At 34.7% G+C, this 17,806-nt stretch overlaps 1 protein-coding gene across 4 annotated transcripts in view; it reads left to right on the top strand.

Moving 5' to 3' along the window:
* LRRK2 (leucine rich repeat kinase 2) overlaps positions 1-17,806 on the top strand; it is a 193,534-nt gene that overhangs the window by 78,619 nt on the left and 97,109 nt on the right. For all 4 annotated transcript variants that reach the window (XM_061129857.1, XM_061129863.1, XM_061129850.1 and 1 more), the window contains exons 21-27: positions 3,277-3,395; positions 4,293-4,362; positions 5,067-5,284; positions 9,851-10,101; positions 10,384-10,532; positions 14,698-14,791; positions 17,580-17,766. In XM_061129857.1, the coding sequence (XP_060985840.1) occupies positions 3,277-3,395; positions 4,293-4,362; positions 5,067-5,284; positions 9,851-10,101; positions 10,384-10,532; positions 14,698-14,791; positions 17,580-17,766 (1,088 nt within the window). The remainder of the gene's footprint in view (positions 1-3,276; positions 3,396-4,292; positions 4,363-5,066; positions 5,285-9,850; positions 10,102-10,383; positions 10,533-14,697; positions 14,792-17,579; positions 17,767-17,806) is intronic.

Here is a 17,806-nt window from a genome sequence, read left to right as displayed (position 1 = left end):
TTGTTGAATATACTTTATTTCATTGTTGAGTTAATGGCATGTTTGTCTAATTTAATTGACCATATAAATGTTGTTCTATTTATGCATTCTTTATTCTGTGCAATTGATTTAGATCATTATCCAAAGCCACACTCTCTTGACTACTTTAGCTTAAAAGCAGGTCTTGAAATCTGGTAGTATAAGTTCTCTGGTGGTAGTCTTTTTGAAAATTGTTCTTATTATACTAGCTTGTTTGCATTTCCATATATTACATTTTGAATCAATTAATTTTATGCTGGGATTTTTATTAGAATTAAGTCTACATTTAATATAAAATTAATGTATAAATAATATATTATCATGTAATACAGAATTAACATCAATAAAAATTTCTTTAGATTAAATCTATAAATAAATGAGAGAACTGATGTTTTAATGGGTCTCCTGAGATATAAATGTAGTATTTATTTCTGTTTATTTGTATTAAATTTCTCCTTCCAGTGTTTTGTATTGCATGTTTTTTGATGCTGTCATAAATAGTATTGTTTTAAAATTCATTTCCAATAATTCATTCACTGCTGGTTTACAGAAATGTGGTTGATTTCTTTGTACATTAATGTATTCTGTGGCCTTGCAAAACTCACGAGTTCTAACAGCTTTTTGTTGACTCCATAGATTTTTTTCTATGTTCACAATAATGCCATTTGCTAAAAAAGATTTATTTCTTCCATTCTAATCTGTCTTTTAAAATACTTCCATGTTCTGTTGCACTGCTAGAATCTTTAGTATTATGTTGAATAGAAGTGGTAAGAGTAGGCATTGTTCCCTGGTTTCCAAACTTAGAGGGAAATCACTCAGTGTCTTATCATTAAGTATGATGTTATCTTTTTTTTTTTTTAATAGATACTCTTCATCAAGTTGAGGAAGCTCATTTCTAGTAATTATTTGCTGAGACTTTTTATCATAATGGGTGTTGGAAAATGCTTCTCTGCATCTGTTACAATGGGCATATTTTCTCCCTTTATTCTGTTATTTAGTTTATTACCATGGTTTTCTCATGTTAAACCAAACGTGTTTTTCTGGGATACATCTCACTTGGCTATGGTGTGTCATTCTTTTAAAATATTATTTGATTTGATTTTCTAAAATTTCATTAAGGATATTATGTCTGTGAAGGATATTGGTCTGTAGTTTAGTTTCCTTGTAACTATGAGAGTAATGCTAGCTTCTTGAAATGAATTGAAAATTGCTCCTGACTCCACTGTTTTCTGAAAGGTTTTTTGTAGGAGAGGTCTTATTCTTAAATGTTTAGTAGAATTCATTAGTAAAGCCTTGTATGTTAGGAATATATTTATGGTGCAGAGGGGGAATATATTTAATTATAAAAGTAATCAATTTATGGTTATTTTGATTTTCTATTATTTCTTTTGTCAGTTTTTATAATTAGAAACTTTCAAGAAATCTGTCCTCTTTATATGTTAGCAGTTTGTTTAATGATATTTATAATAATTCTGTTATCCTGCCAATGTTTATTTGATCATTAGTGATATCTGATCTTTAATTCTTGACATTGATAGTTTTTGTCTTTCTTTTTTTCCCTTCTTCAGTCTCACTTAAGATTTATCAATTTTATTGATCTTTTTCAAAGAATCAGGTTTTTGCTTCATTTGTTTTCTTTTCCGTCCATGAGTCTGCCCTGCAACTCCCATCTAAGTTAATCTCCATGAACACTGATCTCCATTTCCTCATCTCAGGAAGGCCACTGGGCTTTGTTTAAATTCCTTTTCACTGCCCATAGCCCTTATATTGCCTACAGGCAGGAAGCTAGGGTGCCTGAAAGGTTCATATAGTTTGTTTTCATTCTTTCAGGGATTACACAGTCCTACACTGTCTGCAGCTCAATATCTGTGTGTGTGTGTGTGTGTGTGGTCAGTCACTCAGTTGTATCCAACTATGTGACCCCATGGACTGTAGCTCATCAGGCTCCTCTGTCCGTGGAATTTTCCAGACAAGAATACTGGAATGGGTTGCCATTTCTTACTCCAGGGGATTGAACCCGTGTCTTTTGCATCTCCTGCATTGGCAGGCACCATCTGGGAAGCCCAAAGGAAGTTTGGTCAAGGAACCTTAGGCATCCAACTGATTCTAGAACACTTCTAAGTTAGCCTGTTGTTTAGGAGCTAAGTTGTGTCTTGTTCTTTTGTGACCCCGTGGACTGTAGCTCACCAGGCTCCTTTGTCCACGGGATTTCCCAGGCAATAATACTGGAGTAGGTTGCCATTCCCTTCTCCAGGGGATCTTTCCAACGATCAAACCCACATCTCCTGCTTTGGCAGGCAGATTCTTTACCCCTGAGCTACAGGGAAGCCCATGTCTGAAACCAATTATTTTTAAAAAATTGCCCAACTTTCTAGTTATTTGTTGTGGGGAGGTTAAGTTCAGTGTTTGTTATATCATCAGGGCTGAAAGAAGAATTCTCTTTAAGTGTTTTAAAATAAAGGATAACATCAGAAATGCAACTGTAAAATGAATTGATTTTTGGTTAGGTAAATTTTACAATTTGTTTTGACACAGTTTTTATGCTTCAGAGATAAACAGTGGTAGAATTTAAAATAGCATGGTTCTCAAAAGTGGCTGTACATTATTTATCCTTAAAATATAACTCAGCATTGATCCTTATTTTCTTGAAAGTCCATAATTTTAAAAGCAATTCTCACCTCTCTCTCAAAACAATACCGCCAGCTAAACTCATTGTATTTATTTTAATGTCATTTCATAAATTAAACTGCACAATACATAATTAAATAAAAATGTACTTAAACTTGCTGAATGTTAAAGTGTGATTCCAATATTTAAAACAAGATTTGAAAATTTTCAAAGAAAAATTCAGAGAAACAGAAAAGTATTAACACTGATCAGATTTATGTGTAAACTTTCTCTGTTCCATGTATTAATTTTAGCACTTGTAACTATACTTCTTTTTTTTACTTGGCTTTTTCCTGCCTATTGTGAGCTTGCTTAAGGTCTGGATTACTTTTCCTGTTTATCTTTATCCTGCATTTACTCAGCTTCTAGCCTTGTGACAGCCATTCAATGAATAGTTGTGGATGAAAAAATGTTGAATTTGAAAATGAAAAGCCAGCATACTTTATCATTTCTACTTTAAAGATGTTACAAAAGGAATTGGATAAATTTCATTCATGAAAATGTGCTTAGAAATGTTTTGTGATTGAACTATGATGCTAGCATCTTATGATTAGGTCAGTATTTTTTACTTTCCTTTATGTTATTGTTCAGGAAGTGAAGGCTCATTTCTTGTGAAAAAGAAATCAAATTCAATTAGCGTGGGAGAATTTTACCGAGATCCTGCCTTGCAACGTTGCTCACCAAATTTGCAAAGACATTCCAGTTCATTGGTAAGGTATATTGTAAAAGCTGTAGTTAAATGTTGTATATCTTGTTTGTTATTCTTTTAATAACTGAAATTGTGTGTCAAAACTAGATACAGAAATTCCCTAATGTGTGAAAATGCTCTCTCTCTATGTATATGAAAGTGAAAGTGAAAGTTGCTCAGTCATATCCGATTCTCCAGGCCAGAATACTGGAGTGGGTGGCCTTTCTCTTTTCCAGGGCATCTTCCCAACCCAGGTATTGAACCCAGGTCTCTCTCATATTGCAGGCAGATTCTTTACCAGCTGAGCCACTATATATATATATATATATATATATATATATATATATATATACACACACACACACACACATACACACGCACACACACATATGCATATGTGTCTGTGTGTACATGCGTGCATATGCTATTTTGAATTTCCGTTTGTAGACTTGAGCATGTCTGGGGCATATATGTGCTCTGTACACTTTGAAATAGTTACATTCTCTTTTCTTTGTAGAGTATCATGTCTGTGGAGCACAGACTAGGTCTGTGTCTTATGGTGTGGCTTGGTTCCATGAATACTTTAGCTATTAATAATAATCTTACAGTGGTAGTGGCTTAGTCGCTAAATTGTGTTTGAGTCTTGCAACCCTATGGACTGTAACCAGCCAGGCTCCACTGTCCATGAGATTTCCCAGGCAAGAATATTAGAGTGGGTTGCCATTTCCTTTTCCAGGGGATCTTCCCGACCCAGGGATTGAACCAGGGTCTCCTGCATTGTAGGTGGATTCTTTACCAACTGAGCTACCAGGAAGCCCAGTAATCTTATAGTGACTCCTAAAGAAATCAGCTAGGAAAATATTCTTTTTGCTCTAAACAGTGATCGTAATTTTGTTATAAATGTTTATTTGTTTAATAGGGACCCATTTTTGATGATGAAGATTTACTAAAGAGAAAAAGAAAAATATTTTCATCAGATGATTCACTCAGTAAGTAGTTGAAAGTAATAAGTAAATAGATATTTTGAACAGAATATACCACGTTGTTAAATTTCCTCTGATTATCCAAATTTCCTTGGTACCAATTTCATCATACATAACCTTCAAATTTTATTTACCTAGTGATTCCATAGAAATCATTCTGTAGAAAAATGAAAGTGAAAGTGAAGTCGCTCAGTCCTGTCCGACTCTTTGAGACCCCATGGACTGTAGCCTGCCAGGCTTCTCCGTCTATGGGATTTTCCAGGCAAGAATACTGGAGTGGGTTGCCATTTCCTTCTCCATGAGATCTTCCCAACCCAGGGATTGAACCTGGGTCTCCTGCATTGTAGGCAGATGTTTTACTGTCTGAGCCATCAGGGAACACAACTATAAATTTAAAATTTAAGCTTTTATGATGTTATACCAGACAGTTTTCATCCTTCCTGCTATTTTCCTAAAATGTAAATAAAAACCCTCCACCAGTGCCATTCTTAATGTTCTTCTCTAGGTCTGTTGTTGTTTATATTACTTAGACTACCTGATTTAATATTTATTATTTAATTTCATGTCTGACACTGGAATAAAAGTTTCATAGTTTGGTTTTCTATTCCAATGCCTTGAAGAGAACCTGACACTGGTAGATGATCAATAAGCATTTACTGAGTAAACTTAAATTACTTGCTTATGTCTCCATTGTTTGTTTTTGACAAAAGGAGCATCAAAATTCCAGTCCCATATGAGGCATTCAGAGAGCATTTCTTCCCTGCCTTCTGAGAGAGAATATATTACATCGTTAGACCTTTCAGCAAATGAACTAAGAGATGTTGATGCCCTGAGCCAGAACTCCTGTATAAGTGGCCATTTGGAGCATCTTGAAAAGCTGGAGCTTCACCAGAATTCACTCACAAGCTTTCCACAACAGCTGTGTGAAGTAAATTTAATTTATCCTTATAATTCTCAGGATATTTCAAGAGCATCTACATTTGTATCTAAGTTGTATGCTTAAATATTTAAAAAGAAGGTTCTACTTTTGTGTCATTGGACAGTAATTCCTCCATTGTTCTGGTTGTCACACAAGTATCTTAGCTTATGTGGTCTTTCAGATGCATCTTTGGGGGCAGACAGTGGAAATGGAAATCTGATTAAAAAGGAATTCTAGGTTCTTTCCTGATGATTCATGGTATGTATTAAAGTCTGGCAAGGTTGCATGTTGATTATGCCTTCAATTATTTAATTCTATTAAGACAACTTAAACTGTTTAAATTAAATTAGATCTGGTCTGACGGTCCTGACTTTGTTCAGCTACCAACTGTATGACAATAAGAACATATCACTTCAACTGCTCTGGGACCTCATTTTCTTGTCTGCAAAACAAAGAGGCTCAACTAAACTATCCACAAGGCATTAATCAATTTTTTAAATTATATACACCTTAAAAATTGATTTTTACCCTCAAAATTCCTATTTTATAGCAACTAAATTTTAAAGTAATCTGCTGATAGGGTAGTCCTCTGACTCATTACTTTGTTCATTATTTTTATGTAATATACATTAGAATTCAAAGATATGCTTACAAATTAAAATGATCATAATACTGTCTTTTAAATTATTAAATGAATTCTTGGGTTGAACTGCAAAGTTTGATAAAGAATTATATGTTTTTTAAAAACTAATTTTGTTGCAAGTACATTTCCCCTTTTTCTAGCTTATAAAATTTACCATAATTTTGACACTTTAAAAGCAGAGTTGTATGATTTTTAAATATATTTAAGTGATATCTTTCCATTAAAGTTTGTGTATCTGAAGAGAGAGAAGAAAGAAAGGTGATTCCTACCCCCACCACAGTGTCTAAAATATGGCCCCTCTCTATCCTCCTTTTACCTGACTAAATCTTCAAAGTTACAGGGGCTCATTTTAGATCCAGTCTCTAGGCTCGGTTGGATTTCCATGGCATCCACTCTTTTTCCTCCAATGCTCACACTATAAATTTGAATCTAAGGTATATTGTCCTCACTAAGTTGTAAACTCCTTGAGAACAGAAACTGTTTCAGCCTGTTCATGTCTAATCTACCCTTTCATGTCTACCCTCAGTGCCTAGTAAGTATAGTAGAGGCTGTATAGATGATTACTGAAGTAATTTGTCAAGAAACTAATGACTGACACTTGGCTGACTATCAATAAATATTTACTAAAGAGTAAGTGAAGGAAAACTAGAGTTTAGCCTAGCTAAACCAAAGAGAATATGAAGAGAACATGGCGTTATATATTTATACATAAATATATAATATAAATAATTATAAATACCATTTATATATTATAAATAATATTTATAGTATATATTAGGGCATTCAAAGATTCTGTAGTCAGCAAAAACAAGACCTGGAGCTGACTGTGGCTTAGATCATGAACTCCATATTGCAGAATTCAAAATTAAATTGAAGAAAGTAGGGAAAACTTTCAGTAGTCCATTCAGGTATGATCTAAATCAAATCCCTTACAATTATACAGTGGAAGTGACAGACAGATTCAAGGGATCAGATCTGATAGAAAGCCTGAAGAACTATTGATGGAGGTTCGTAACATTGTACAGGGGGCAGTGGTCAAAACCATCTCCAGGAAGAAATGCAAAAAGGCAAAAGGGTTGTCTGAGGAGGCCTTACAAATAACTGAGAAAAGAAGAGAAGCAAAAGGCAAAGGAGAAGACAAAAGATATACCCATATGAATGCAGAGTTCCAAAGAATAGTAAGGAGAGATAAGAAGCCTTCCTCAATGAACAATGCAAAGAAATAGAGGAAAACAATGGGAAAGACTAGAGATCTCTTCAAGATAAATAGAGATACCAGGGGAACAATCATGCAAAGATGGGCACAATAAAGGACAGAAATGATACAGACCTAACAGAAGAAGAAGATATTAAGAAGAGGTGGCAGGAATACACAGAAGAACTGTCCAAAAAAGATCTTAATGATCTGGACAAGCATGATGGTGTGATCATTCACCTAGAGCCAAACATCCTGGAGTGTGAAGTCAAATGGGCCTTAGGAAGAATCACTACAAACGAAGCTAGTGGAGGTGATAGAATTCCAGCGGAGCTATTTCAGATCCTAAAAGATGATGCTGTTAAAGTGCTGCATTCAATATGCCCTCAAATTTGGAAAACTCCGCAGTGGCCACAGGACTGGAAAAGGTGTTTTCATTTCAATCCCAAAGCAGGGCAATGCCAAAGAATGTTCAAAATACCACACAATTGCACTCATTGCACATGCTAGCAAGGTCATACTCAAAATTCTCCAAGTTAGGCTTCATTAGTATATGAAACAAGAACTTACAGATGTACAAACTGAATTTAGAAAAGGCAGAGGAACCAGAGATCAAATTGCCAACATCAGTTGGATCATAGAAAAAGCAAGAGAATTCCAGGAAAACATCTACTTCTGCTTCATTGGCTGCACTACAACCTTTGACTGTGTGAATCACAGCAAACTGGAAAATTCATTTGAAAGAGGAGGTTATAAAATAAAACATGAAGCAACCTAGATGCCCATCAGTATTGAAAATAAAGTAGAAACTCAGCTCGGATTGGACGAATGGATAAGGAAGCTGTGGTACATATACACCATGGAATATTACTCAGCCATTAAAAAGAATTCATTTGAATCAGTTCTAATGAGATGGATGAAACTGGAGCCCATTATACAGAGTGAAGTAAGCCAGAAAGATAAAGACCAATACAGTATACTAACACATATATATGGAATTTAGAAAGATGGTAATGATAACCCTATATGCAAAACAGAAAAAGAGACACAGACGTATAGAACAGACTTTTGAACTCTGTGGGAGAAGGTGAGGGTGGGATGTTTCGAGAGAACAGCATCGAAACGTGTATATTATCTAGGGTGAAACAGATCACCAGCCCAGGTTGGATGCATGAGACAAGTGCTCGGGCCTGGTGCACTGGGAAGACCCAGAGGGATCGGGTGGAGAGGGAGGTGGGGTGGGGGGGGTCGGGATGGGGAACACATGTAACTCCATGGCTGATTCATGTCAAGGTATGGCAAAAACCACTACAATATTGTAAAGTAATTAGCCTCCAACTAATAAAAATAAATGGAAAAACAACAAAAAAAAACATGTATTATTACATGATTATTTTATGGTTAACTCTTATTTACATTAAAATGTATTTCTATAATATGTATATAAATTATATACTTATAAGTATTTAATTACATACTTATGTATAATATTATGACTTCCTCTGTCCTTGGGATTCTCTAAGCGAGGTTACTGGAGGGGGTGCCATGCCCTCCTCCAGGGAATCTTCCTAATGCAGGGATTGAACCCATGTCTGTTATGTCTCCTTCATTGGCAGCAGGTTCTTTACCATTAGTGCCACCTAGGAAGTCCATAATATAAATAAATATATAATATTTATATCACATAAATGTGATATATATGATATAAATATATAATATAAATGTCATTTATATATTATTCAAATGTTTACATTTATATAACATTCATACATTATATATTACATGCTATATAATTTATGATTATAATATGTACTGTATAAATTATAAAATATATATTTACAATAATAAATTGTATATAATATATAAAATGACATGTTTTATATTATGTATTATTATTTTATAATTATCAGATAGTATTATATATTTATAATTGTATAGATAGCTTGTAATATAGATCATTATATATACTATAAGTATGTTATATAATATATATTGTATATAACATATAACTTATATATTTAAAATTCATATATTATGCATAGTTTGTAAGACATATTTGTCTATAGTACAAATTTAAAAGATTTATATATAATTTATAATATATTTATGATGCATAATCATATAATTAATATATAATATAAATAAATGATAGAGTATAAACATTAGAAATATAACTAATATATAATTATTAGTAATATAATAAATATATAATATATTAAAAATAGAAAATAGACTTTTAATACAAAATATTTTGTTTGAAAGAGGGGTTTATGAAATAACACATGTATTATATACATGACTACTTTATGGTTATATCTTACTTATATTAAAATGTTAAACAATATGTAAAAGCTAGAGAAAAATATATTCCCAGGATTATGTTGTACTGCTTATTCATTAAGTCATTTGTTCAAGTATTTGTTGAAACCTATTATTATTCTTCCATTTTACTCATTGTAAGAATAATTTACCACAAAAACTGAATTAAACTCTAAACCTTATTTGGTGAGCCTGCTTTTGACTGTCCACCTATTAGTATTTTTCCTGTCTTTACCCATTTTATAGCAGAGCAGATAGGACTAGTGAGTATACGGAAGTTGTCTTGTAAATTGTATTTTCAATTTTTTGGAAAAATCTTAATGGTTGTAGTTACCAGAGATATGGAAGACAGAAATATTAGCTAGATTTAAGTTTTTCAGATGGTTCATTTAAAATTTAAAAAATTTTGTCTTTTCAGACTCTGAAATGTTTAACACATTTGGATCTGCATAGTAATAAATTTACATCGTTTCCCACTTACTTGTTGAAAATGAATTGTATTGCTAACCTTGATGTCTCTCGAAATGATATTGGACCCTCGCTAGTTTTGGACCCTGCTGTGACGTGCCCGACCTTGAAACAGTTTAACTTGTCGTATAATCAGATATCTTCTCTTCCTGCGAACCTTGGGGACGTGGTAGAGAAACTGGAACAGCTCGTTTTAGAAGGGTAAGCATGGAGTTCATTGAAGACAAAAGGGTTGCCTCACATTGAAGTTTCATAAGGTTGACACACAGTGACATTGTTTCCATAGTAATGAGTTTTACATGGTAGAGTGATAAAGAACTGAGACAATTCATAATACAGCTTCTATCAGTTGACTTAAATATTTACAATTAATTTAAAAGTTAATAAATGTGCTTTGATGCTATTTTTGAAGATGGTTGACTGTGTTTCTTCAAAGCCTGTGAATATATGCAATTTAATCCTCACTTTGTCTCTTATGACTAGAAATAAAATATCAGAAATATGTTCCCCTTTGAGCCTGAAGGAACTGAAGATTTTAAACCTTAGTAAAAACCACATTTCATCTTTATCAGAGGACTTCCTTGAGACTTGTCCTAAAGTGGAGATTTTAAGTGCCAGAATGAATTTTCTTGGTAAGTGCTTTTCATGAGACTTCTCTTTCCAGTCATTTTGAGTGTTATATGGGTCAAATGGAACAAATAAAAGTAATCACATGAGTCCTGTATGAACATTTTAGGTGGGGATTTAAAGGTGGTGTTTCAGTTAAATATTATGCTAGAGTTTTAAATACAAAGTTTGCAGGTTGGTGATAAAAAGAAATGAGCTGTCAAGCCGTGGAGGGAACTTAAATGCATATTGCTAAGTTAAAGAAGCCAATCTGAAAAGATTACACACTGTATAATTTTAACTCTATGACATTTTGGGAATGGCAAAGCTAACAACCAGCAATTTTCAGGATCTTGGAGTGAGGGAGAGAGTGTTGGCTATCCGTAGAATTCTCCAGGCAAGAATACTGGAGTAGGTAGCTGTTCCCTTCTCAAGGGGCTCTTCCCAACCCAGGGATTGAACCCAGGTCTCCTGCTTTGTGGGTAGACTCTTTACCATCTGAGCCACCAGGGAAACCCAGGAATACTTGAGTGGATGGGCTATCCCTTCTTCAGGAGAATCTTCCCGACCCAGGAATTGAACCGGAGTCTCCTACATTGCAGGCGGATTCTTTACCAGCTCAGCTACCAGGGAAGACCTGTCAAGGAGGAAACTCTATTGTAAATGAAGAGTGAACTCTTGTAAACTGTGGACTTTTACTTAATAATATCGGCCCATCACTTATAACAAATATACCAAACTATTCTATTCTAGGGATTCCCTGGTGGCTCAGATGGTAAAGAATCTGCCTGCAATGTGGGAGACCTGGGTGCAATCCCTGGGTTGGGAAGATCCCCTGGAGGAGGGCATGGCAACCCACTCTAGTATTCCTGCTGGGAGAATCCCCATGGGCAGAGGATCCTGGTGGGCTACAGTCCATGGGGTTGCAAAGAGTTGGACACGACTAAGCAATTAAGCACACAGCACATTCTATTCTAGGTGTTCATAATGGAGAAAAGATGTATGTGTGTGGGCTGGTGGTGGAGAGGGGAAAAGGTGAATATGGGAGAACTTTGTATTTTCCTCTCAATTTTTCTGTAAACCTAAAACTGCTCTAAAAATTAGTCTAGTTTTAAAATTCTAAAATATTAAAAATTATATTATGCTATTTAACATGCTGTTATTGTCATAGGCTAAAATGTCAATATCTTATGAAAAGTGTTAGTCGCTCAGTTGTGTCCAACTCTTTGTGACCCCGTGGACTGTAGTAGCCTGCTGGGCTCCTCTGTCCAAGGGATTCTCTAGGCAAAAATACTGGAGTGGGTTGACATTCCCTCCTCAACCCAGGGGGATCTTCCTAACCTAGGGATTGAACCCAGGTCTCCTGCACTGCAAGCAGATTCTTTCCCACTGAGCCACCAGGGAAGCCCAAGACTGCAGTATCTTGGAGTGTAAGTAGTCATAAATCTGTGGTTCTGTGATTATACTAAAATTTCAGTATGGCTGCCTGAGATGGTTGAAGCAGAAATACTGGGTTTCCTACTGAAATTGGTTCAGCAGTTTTCTGGAGTATATGTGCTATTATTATTTTTTAGGAATCAAATTAATCTTTTAAAAGTTTTCAAATTAGTTAGCTTAATGTGTAATCATTGAGCTCTTGCTCTGTTCAAAATATTATAATCACGGACTATATGATTGTCACTTTTGTTAAAAATCCTGGAACACTCTATGTTCTCTTAGCATGTGAGACAGCAGGGATTTATGTTCACTTTAGCCTGTCTGCAAATTCTAATATTGAGGGACAAAGTACTTTTATGGTAATAAATGAGAACTTTCCCCCTATTTTAGCTTCCTTAATGGAGGCCATACATACCTTGCCACCCACATGCCTATTCTATACCTGATTTGGTAAAATAATTTTTAATTCTATTAAATAGCAGAATATACTTTGAGTACTTACTTTAAAATATTTTATTTTTATATATTTTTGAGAAACTACTATCCATATTCATTTACATAGAATTACTTTCCTTCTCTTTCCCTTCCTTTCACCCTCCTGAATATTGACCATGTTCTTACCATGAGCCTGAATCTGGGTATAGAATTATTCATTCACTAATGAGCAAAGCAATTCAGACTCTGTCCTTAAGGAGCATGTAGTTAAGTTCAGAAGACAGACAGTAAGTAATGATAGAACAAATGAGTGTAACTGTGTATTGCACTAAGTACTATGATGATAAGTTTCAAGATGCTACGAGGGTACCTCAAGGGGATCCGATAAAAATTGTGGAGATAGGGAAGTGTCTGTGTTTGTTGCATTTAATTGGATCTAGAAAAAAGAGCATCTGAGGGACCCTGGGCTGTGTGTATGGTCACTGTGTCATCTCAGCTGAATCTCACAAAAGTCCTATAGGGTAGGACAAGTATGACCTCTGCTTGACTAATTGAGGAAATTGAAGCACTGAGATTTTTTGTGAAATGTTCAGGAACATAGAATTAATTAATTAGTTGTTTCAGGAATCCTCTTTCTTTGCATGACACAAATTTAATAGTTGTAGAAGTGGCCTTGTATTTGGAAAAACACCCTATGGAGGCGATAACCTCATTGGAACCCTAACCATTAAAAATTCCTCTGTGAAATGAAGTTTCAGTTCTTTGATTTTATGAGTCTTTCTCATATGGAATGAGAAAGCTCAAGAATCTCTGGACCTAAAGACTCTTAATTCCTAAGTAGAGAATTACTTCTATTATACTAATTTATTTTGCTACAAATACTCTTTGGAAATAGGTAAGGTATAGCATGTACCTTTCTGCTTCTTAGGAAGACAGCTTCTAGTAATGTCCTGGAACATTTTGACCTTTAAAGAGTTTCTTGATAAAGGATAACCCATATTATTAACCTTGAAAATGCTAAGAAATAATTTCTCAAACCACTTTCACAGAACCACTGATTTTCAGATCACTAAACAATCTCAGACTTCATCTGATTTAGGTGCACTTTTACAGATGACAAAAAAGGCAGTATGATTTATTTAGTTTCCAAAATTATGTTCCATAGAATTTTATTCCTTGGAGGTACCTTGTATTAATACTGTATTTCCCTTTTGGAAATTCATAAAATACATCAAAATGTTGACAGCTTTGGTGTGGCTTCCCTGGTGGCTCAGACAGTAAAGAGTCTGCCTGCAATGCGGGAGACCTGGGTGTTGACAGCTTGGAGATATTTCACTTTATTTTGCCTAATGCTTCCCCATTCTCTTAAGATCATATGATCAAAGAATCCTTATATTAAGTAACATCCATAACTATTCAATGGACTTTCCTGGTGGCTCAGATGGTAAAGAATCTGCCTGCAATGCAGGAGACCTGGGTTCGATTCCTGGGTCAGGAAGATATGCTGGAGAAAGGAATGGCAACCCATTCCAGTATTCTTGCCTGGAAAATGCCATGGACAGAGGAGCCTGGCAGGCTACATTTCATGGGATCGCAAAGAGTCAGACACGACTGAGTGACTATCACTTTCAATTTCATTTTCATAATTATTCCATAGAATATTCTTTACAAGATGGTTTTAAAGAGAATTTTTATATCGTGCTGTGGTTAGTAAGATATTCCAAAATGGTTTTTTAAACTTACTTCAGTGATTTGAATTAACATATATTATATATAGGGCTTCCCAGGTGGTTGCAAGTGGTAAATAACCCACCTGCCAATGCAGGAGACATAAGAGACTCCTGGATCTCTGGGTTGGGAAGATTCCCTGGAGGAAGGCATGGCAACCCACTCCATTATTTTTGCCTGAAGAATCCCATGGACACGGGAGCCTAGCCGGCTACAGTACATAGGTTTGCAAAGAGTAGTACATGACGGAAGCTACTTAGCATGCTTGCATGCATGCATAATATATGTCACATAACATCATACATACTTTGAAATGAATATTCTGATGATTTCTCCTTTGTGCAGACGTGAGAAGAATTTATATTTAGACACTTGCAGAGCTTTCAGGTTAGAAGATTCTAATTATGGTGTATTATTTTAATATTTTGTGGTAGTATTAACTAATTTTAAAAATAAAACTTTTTATTGTCAGGGTGAGAATGGAAATTAAATTACATGTCAGATCACTGATAGCTGTCTTAGTGTGGAATCTGGTAGAAATCTAGTTAAAGTGATTAAAATGTTCATTAACTCACCTTTATTTTCTCTTAGCTGCTATGCCTTTTTTGCCTTCTTCTATCACAAGCCTAAAATTATCTCAAAACAGATTCACGTGTGTCCCAGAAGCAATTTTACATCTCCCACAGTAAGTTTATTATTTTAATTTTAAAAACTACATGAGCTGGAACAGAACTTTCAGAAACTTGGTTTTAGCTTAGACATATAAATGTAATAGATTTCTAAATCTACTAAGCTTAATGTTTTAAAATCTATGAATGTTTGATTTTTATTAGACAAAAGACCTAAGTTGTTGTTTGGACTTTTAAACTTTTATTTTAATTTAATGTGTTGTTGCATAGAAACAATTGAAGAGTAATTAATGGTTACATTATTGTAATCAAATGAGATTGTACTGGCTGTCACTTTAACTTTTAAAATTTCACTTGCTTTGGGGATTATGTTGCTAAGATACTGTTAACTTCGAAATTATATTTCAGTTATGTTTGAATGACATTTTTGGTGGAAATTTATGTAGTTTCAGGTATTTGGGAATATTTTTAGTTAATTTCATTAAAAATAAAGCTTCCTGTTAACTACAAATTCGGGTATTAAATGGCTTTCAAAGATGTTGTCGTCTTAAATAACTATTCTACTAGTGTTATATATTATAAGCAAAATCCATAAAGGTACATGTGCATATATATACATATATATATATGTATATATATATACATATACAGGTAAATAATAGTTGTAATTTAGCCATGGAAGGTGTGAGATAGATATATAATAGTCAATTTAAAACTAGCATTAAAATGTGTGGAACACTGTTCTAATTGCTTAAGAGTGGATCATATCTTTAATCTTCCTAATAATCCTATGAAATATCAGTAGTTGCTGTTATCATCTCTTCTTTATAATGAGAACACTGTTTCATTAAAGAGAGGAAGTAACTTGCCCAAAGTCATACTTCAAACCACCACACTGGTAGTTTGATTTCAGACTCTTAATTCTGACATACAAGCACCTATAGAATATAGACGGTCTTATATTTTAAACATAATGCTTTTCTGAAAACGTGTTTGGACACCACTTATTTATAATAATTGATTAGGAGATTAATGTCATAAGGAAGGTTTCTTCCCAGAGAGCTAGAAATTTATCCAGTCCCTAATTACACTGTACCTTCAGGCACCATCTTCAGGCATACATTTCCAGTGTTTATATGTATTTCTTTAAATTTATTGTCTTGTTTCACAAATGAGCATGTACTTGGCCACCTTTAGACTCCAAGCTTAGTCTTAAAGCCAAGAGGCACTGCCTTTGAACAACTTGACGACTGTCAATTTTGTCTCAGTTGCATTGTTGGTCACACATACGTGTCTTACCTTTCATATAGTCAAATTAATTTTATTGCTTTCAACATTTTTATAAGGTAACTAGAGCAAAATCTAATATCATTTACAAAGTAGAGCAAAAATGTTGCTTTATAGATCTGAATCTTGGTCTAGCAGAGCTTAGAATTTATCATGCTTCAAATTTGCTGGGTGAAAGGAATCAGTAACAGTAGTAAAAGTCCAGGCAACCTTTTACATAGTCAAATATACCACAGTTGCTATCTTTAGTCTTTCTACACATGTAAACTTATATGTGACATGTGTTTTCCTTCTATTTCTTACAAACTTTGCTTCCTTGGTGGCTCAGATGGTAAAGCGTCTGCCTGCAATGCAGGAGACCTGGGGGTTAAGTTCCTGTTTTGGGAAGATCCCCCGGAGAAGGCAGTGGCACCCCATTCCAGTTCCCTTGCCTGGAAAATCTCATGGACGGAGGAGCCTGGTAGGCTACAGTCCATGGGGTTGCAAAGAGTCGGATATGGCTGAGCGCTTCATTTTCTTTTTGGGTAGCTATTCCTGCATGAAAGCAACATGTTTTCATTGAGGGCCTACTGGATACAAGATATCATGCTCAGTGTAATGATATTTTTCACACTGAGACAAGCTGGTAAAAGTGATAATAAACTCGAGGACCTGACCTCTGAAAGATCCCTCCAGATTTGAATGAGATTACATATTTGTGAATCTTGTATAGAAGGCAGGAATTTTAATGACTGTTTTTGCATTTGTTAATTATGATTTCTCATACATCGTAAGTGTTTGTAAAATATGATCTTTCATTCTGATTGACATTTTTATATTTCTCAAGTAGGGAAATTATACCTCAATTTTGTTTTTATTGGGCCTTATTTAAATGTTCCTATTAAGACATGCCTCTTTTTCCTACCGTATATACCTTTACATATACAAAAAACTCATACCTGTGAACTCATATATAAGTTTTTTAAAAATTTTCTTTTCTTTCAATTAATTTCTTTTAACTGAAGCATGATTACTTACAATATTGTGATAGTTTTAGCTATACGTCGAAATGAATCAGCCATGGGTGCCCATGTGTCCCCCGATCCTGAACCCCCCCCACCTCCCTCCCCACCCCATCCCTCTGGGTTGTCCCAGAGCAGCGGCTTTGAGTGCCCTGCTTCACGCTTCAAACTTGCACTGGTCATCTTTTTACATATGGTAATGCATATGTTTCAGTGCTGTTCTCTCAAATCATACCACCCTTGCCTTCTCCCAGAGAGTTAAAAGCCTGTTCTTTACATTTCTGTCTCTTTTGCTGCCTTGCACTTAAGATTGTTGTGACCATCTTTCTAAATTTCATATATATGCGTTAATATACAGTGGTGTTGTTTCTCTTTCTGACTTGCTTCTCTCTGTATAATAGGCTCCAGTTTCATCTGCCTCATTAGAACTGACTTAAATAATATTAGTTTTAAAATTATATCTTATTCTCACTCTGCTGAAAGTTATTTGTGATGTTATTTCATGTATTTAGGAAATACTCATTTGATTTTTATTCTCGACGTTGTCTTGTTTCAGTCTGCGGTCCTTAGATATGAGCAGCAATGATATTCGATATCTACCAGGTCCTGTGCACTGGAGATCTTTGAACTTAAGGGAACTCTTGTTTAGTCATAACCAGATCAGTATCTTGGACTTGAGTGAAAAAGCATGTGCATGGTCTAGAATAGAGAAGCTACATCTTTCTCATAATAAACTGAAAGAGGTAAAGAGATCATATTTATTTAAAATTATTGCCAATTTGA

This window comes from Dama dama, chromosome 3 (assembly GCF_033118175.1).
Source record: "Dama dama isolate Ldn47 chromosome 3, ASM3311817v1, whole genome shotgun sequence".
NCBI classification, from domain to species: domain Eukaryota; kingdom Metazoa; phylum Chordata; class Mammalia; order Artiodactyla; family Cervidae; genus Dama; species Dama dama.
The sequence above is the reverse complement of the archived record's forward strand: the minus strand, read 5'-3'. Positions and strand labels throughout refer to the sequence as shown.